This window comes from Nicotiana sylvestris, chromosome 4 (genome assembly GCF_000393655.2).
Source record: "Nicotiana sylvestris chromosome 4, ASM39365v2, whole genome shotgun sequence".
NCBI classification, from domain to species: Eukaryota; Viridiplantae; Streptophyta; class Magnoliopsida; order Solanales; family Solanaceae; genus Nicotiana; species Nicotiana sylvestris.
In genome coordinates this window covers 119402524-119407966 of record NC_091060.1, presented here as the reverse complement: position 1 = coordinate 119407966, position 5443 = coordinate 119402524, and the positions used below count along the sequence as shown (strand labels likewise).

Below are 5443 nucleotides of genomic sequence, written 5' to 3'. Positions count from 1 at the left end.
GGAAGTAACTCTTGCCTCCCTTCCCATATCTGTCCCAATGGAACATCACGTGTATGTTCTTATTGATGCTATTTCTGCTCCGCCTCAAGCCATTATGACTTCCTCTACTATCCCTGCTACCAATATTTCTCGTACTGAAATTGGTTCTTCAAGTGGAAGTAGGGTAATGAAGTAAATTACCAATGAAGTTCCTGCCGATGGTAATCTTCTAAAGAAATCAGGCCAGGTTGATGTATGGTTAAAACCCTTGATTGGTCCGATTGAAAATTCCAAACTAGAAAGTCACAGTTCTTTTACTTGGATGAATGATATCGTGCAATCATCATTGAAGGTATAGATTTCTTTTCATATTTTATACCATTTTCCTTCTACTAGGATTCTTATCCTTTTTTTTATGTAGATTAATCTCATCATCACAAAGATGATGAAAAGTGTTTCCCATATAGAGCAGTTGATGCATAATTACCAGATTGAGGCAGATAATAGGAAAGAGTAGTATGAGAGCCTCCAACTTGAGATGGAAGTTTTAGAGGAGAACAAATGTACCTTAGAGCAACAGCTAAGAGTCATGGCATCAGAGCTAGCAGTTGAAAAAGCTTCTTCGAACCAGGCGGGCAAAGATAAGAACTTCTCAAGTCATCTTTTGCTGAACAACTCTCCAAAGCCACACAAGAGACTAGAGGTCTGAAGGCCCTGTTGAATGAGAAAGAGGTTTATGCTGGTGAGCTTGTTCAAACACTCACCTAGACCCAAGAAGATATTTGAGTGTCTTCTGATAAGGTTAAGTTCTTAGAGAGTTCACTTGCCCATTTGCAATCTTCTTACGATGCTGCTTCAGTTGAAAAGGAGGAGCTAAAGAGTGAAATTGACCATTGGGAAAGAGACTAGGAGGCTCTTGAAGATAAGGCCGCTATTGAAGTAAGTTGGGCCATTTTGAACACGCACCATGATACCCTTATGGAGGTAAGCCAGGAAGGTATTAATTTGGATGTTGAATTAGCAAAGATAAAGGAGACAATTGAAAAAACTCAGCAAAGCCAAAGTTTTTCTTCACCCATGGCTGATACTCCAAAAAATGTTGAAGCTAATCTTGGTGCGATGGATGTCCCAGCTACTTCTGATCAAATCAAATCTTCTTCTGGTGATGATGCCATTTTTAATTCTTCTTCAGCACCTGCTCCACAATGAAAGTTTGTTTATGAAGTTTAACTTTTTTTGTTTTGTTGGTGGAACATTTGATGGTTTTACCCCTGGTCCCTTTTAGGGGTAATGTTTTTGGTAACAACATATCCCCAGGTCTTTTCGGGAATTTTATAATGACAATTAAGTTAGGACTAAATTCATACTTAATTTCAACCTAGTATTATAAAGTTTTTGCTTCAACTTAATACTTTTGACTTTGAGTCTCTGTTATACTCTTTGAATGATTTTCCCTTGCTTTGTTTCTTTATAAGTTCAAGGTATTCTATTTTAATTTTAATATGTGGTTTTTTTTTACCCTTTAAACTTTTTGCACTAAAAATGCTTAGTTAATTTCATGGATTTTTGAATCAAGCATGAATTATAAAAGAGGACCCTTTTATATACGACACTTAATGAAGAAGACGTCTCAACTTCATAATGGTGTAAACATATGAAAGAAGAAATATGAACAAACATGTTTATTGGAATAACTTTGATAAAAGTTTTCATTCGAACTTTGTCAAGCTTAAATAATACATTACATGTATTTAAATATCTTCTATAACTCTTCCAAAACTGTTTTCTTTACAACAGAGTTGTAAAATAATCCAAGGGTTTCTTTATGACCCATGGCTAAATACTTCCTTTAACCTAAACATTCGTAGGAGTTTGAAATTTATATCCACGAGTGTATTCATCATAGGTTTTTGGATAAGGCTTGCATTTCTTTTTGGCTGGTGACTTTGCTCTAAACTTGATATTTGTTGAGTAGACTTTAGGCTTGACTTGAAATTTAATTGTTTCAGCCTTCTTTGCCTTTCTTATACATATATCATTTGTATATTATATAGTTCCCCAAGTGTTTGAGTTTTGAAGTATGAAATCTCGAGCACTTGATTATTCCTTCTATGCGGTCCTTTTCCTGAAAAGGAAAAACATACGAGACTCGGAGGTACAATTTTAGATAAAAATTGCTTAACCCATTACATTTCCATCAAAATAGTTGTAATCCTAGACTGGAAATTATGTTCCCTCCGCATGTCTTTCAGGTCGAAATTCATTATTTAGTGTGGCTAGCTTTTTGCCTATCATCTAAAATTATTAGTAAAATTTTAATAATTCAAAAATAAAAATCGTGAGTGGGGATACCTGACCATTGGTATTTCCTTCCCTTAGAAATAGTACTTCTTCAGATGAACAACATTCCAATTTGAAGGTAGAATCTTTCCATCCAATGTTTCAAGCTCGTATGCACCTTTTCCTATGATACCATGAATCTTATAAGGCCCTTCCCAATTTGGACTTAACTTTCCTGTATTGGCTACCCTCGTGGATTGGAAAAATTTCTTGAGTACGTAGTCCCCAATCTTGAAGTATTTGAGACGAGCTATCCGATTGTAATACCACTCAATAACTTGTTTTTGCGCTGCCATCCTTATTAATGCAGTTTCCCTCCTTTCTTCAAGTAAATCTAGGTTTACCCGCATCTCTTCTTCGTTTGACTCTTCAGTAGCTTGAGTATATCTCGTACTTGGCTCCCCTATTTTGACTGGAATTAAGGCTTCAGCTCCGTATACATGTGAAAATGGTGTATCTCCCATGCTTGTTTTTGTTGTTGTTCGGTAAGCCCACAAGACTCCAGGTAGTACCTCTGGCCAATTGCCCTTTGATTCTTCTAGTCTTTTCTTCAAGTTATTGATAATAACTTTATTTGTTGATTCAGCTTGTCCATTGACCACCGGATGATAAGGTGTCGAGGTAATCCTTTTAATTTGGCCAACTTTGGAAGAATTCTGTAATTTGTGAACCTATGCATTACGGGCCGTTATCACATATGATCTCCATTGGCACCCTAAATCGGCATATGATATTTCTCCAGAAGAAGTCTCTAACCTCTTTTTCTCGTACCTATTTGAAGGCTCCTGCTTCTACCCACTTAGTAAAATAGTCGGTGAGTACTAACAGAAATCTTACCTTATATTTGGATTGTGGCAGTGGACCTACGATATCCATCCCCCATTTCATAAAAGGCCATGGTGCCATAACTGGATGTAATAATTCAGCTGGTCGATGCATGTTGCTGCCATGTCATTGGCACTTATCACATTTAGCCGCAAAATTTTCCGCCTCTTCTTCCATTTTTGGCCAGTAATAGCCAACTCTAATTATGGTTTTTACCAAAGATCTCCCTCCAACATGATTTCCATAATGTCCCTCGTGTATTTCTTTCATCACATATTCCGTTTGAGAAGGACCGAGACATCTAGCTAGAGCCACCAAACATTTTTCGATATAAATTGCCTTGATTTAAACAGTAACGAGCAATTTTTTGGCGAAGTGCTTGAGCCTTTTTCTTATCCTCAAGTAGTATTCCATACTGCAAAAAATTGACAATCTCGTTTCTCCAATCCCAAGTTAGATTATTGTAATTTACCTCATTTTTGTCTTGATCGAGCATTGAATGAAACAAATGTATCACGAAAGCGTTTTCTTCATTTGTTACTTCTGCAGCGGATGCAAGATTAGCTAGAGCGTCTGCCTTGGCATTCTCTTCCCTTGGTATCTACGTGATTTTCCAAGTTTAGAAATGTCTAACTAAATCTCGTGCCTTTTCCAGGTATTGTTGCATCCTTGCCTCTCTAGCTGTATAAGTCCCCTGCATTTGGTTAACTACAAGCTGCGAATCGCTTTTGATTATGACCTGCTCTATTCCAAGCTCTCGTGCCAATTCTAAACCTTCAATCACAGCTTTATATTTTGCCTCATTATTAGTGATTGGATGACATTTTATGGCTTGTCGTATGGTTTCACCCGCAGGTGGTACCAGGACAATGCCTAGACCTGCTCCTTTTAAATTTGATGAACCGTCAGTAAATAAGGTCCAAGTACCTGGATTAGACCCGTTAAATACCTGCAGTTCTTTTTCTGCTTCCAATTGTATCCCTTGGCTAAAATCTGCCACAAAATCTACTAAAACTTGTGACTTTATTGCAGTTCTAGGTTGATATGTAATGTCATATTCTCTTAGTTCTATAGCCCACTTGGCTAATCTACCCGAAAACTCTAGTTTATGTAATATATTACGTAAAGGGTAGGCGATTACCACGGAGATAGGATGACATTGAAAATAAGGCCTTAATTTCCTAGATGCCATAATTAATACTAATGCAAGTTTTACTAAATGATGATACCGAGTCTCAGCATCTAATAAATATTTGCTAACATAATAAATGGGAGATTGTTTACCTTGGTCCTCTCGTACTAATACGGTACTTACCGCAACTTCTGAAACAACAAGGTAGATAAGAAATATCTCCCCATCTTTTAGTTTAGCTAGCAATGGTGGATTTGACATGTACGCTTTTAAATTTTTAAGTGCTTGTTGATATTCTTCAGACCATTCAAATTGATTTTACTTTTTTAAGGCTGAAAGAATTTGAAGCACTTTTTTGACGACTGGGAAATAAATCTTCCCAGGACTGTTATTCTTCCTGTCAGCCTTTATACTTCTTTTTGGCTCATGAGTATATCCAGAATTTCCTCAATAGCTTTAATCTGTGCGGGATTTATTCAATTCCATGGCTAGAAACAAGAAAACCTAAGAACATACCTGATGATACGCCAAATGCACATTTCTCAGGATTTAACTTCATGTTAAATTTGCGAAGAATTTGAAACGTGTCAGTCAAGTGTTGAATATAATCCCCTGCTTGTTGTGATTTGACCAGCATATCATCTATATACACCTCCATGGTTTTTTTAGGTGTTCTTGAAACATTTTGGTTACTAGCCTTTGGTATGTTGCACCAGCGTTCTTTAAGCCGAGCGTCATAACTTTGTAACAGTAAGTCCCCCTGTCTGTGATAAAGGAAGTTTTCTCTTCATCTAGAGCATCCATTTTAATCTGATTATGTCCTGAATAGGCATTTAAAAAACATAATAATTCATGCCCTGCAGTAGCATCAATTAGTTGATCTATGTGCGGTAACGAAAATGAATCTTTAGGGCAAGCTTTATTTAGATCAGTATAATCTACAAAAACTCATCACTTACCATTCTTTGTGGGTACTACTACAGTATTAGCCAACCAATCTGGATACTTTACCTCGCGGATGGACCCGACTTTTAAAAGCTTTTGCACCTCATCTTCAATCACCTGATCCTTGAAGGAGCCTTGCTTCCTTTTCTTTTGTTTGACAGGTGGGTATAATGGATATTCATTTAATTTGTGGTTCACTACCTCTGGTGGTATACATGTCAT

The 5443-nt window shown here is 36.9% G+C and overlaps 1 protein-coding gene across 1 annotated transcript; it reads right to left on the bottom strand.

The window, feature by feature from the left end:
- Positions 1-2354: 2354 nt before the first annotated feature.
- LOC138890076 (uncharacterized) lies at positions 2355-5443 on the bottom strand. Its single transcript, XM_070173427.1, has 6 exons — positions 5236-5443; positions 4990-5097; positions 4793-4888; positions 3818-4137; positions 3617-3745; positions 2355-2990 (listed from the first exon to the last, which is right to left on the bottom strand). The coding sequence occupies exons 1-6, from the start codon at positions 5441-5443 to the stop codon at positions 2355-2357; spliced, it is 1497 nt and encodes a 498-aa protein (XP_070029528.1).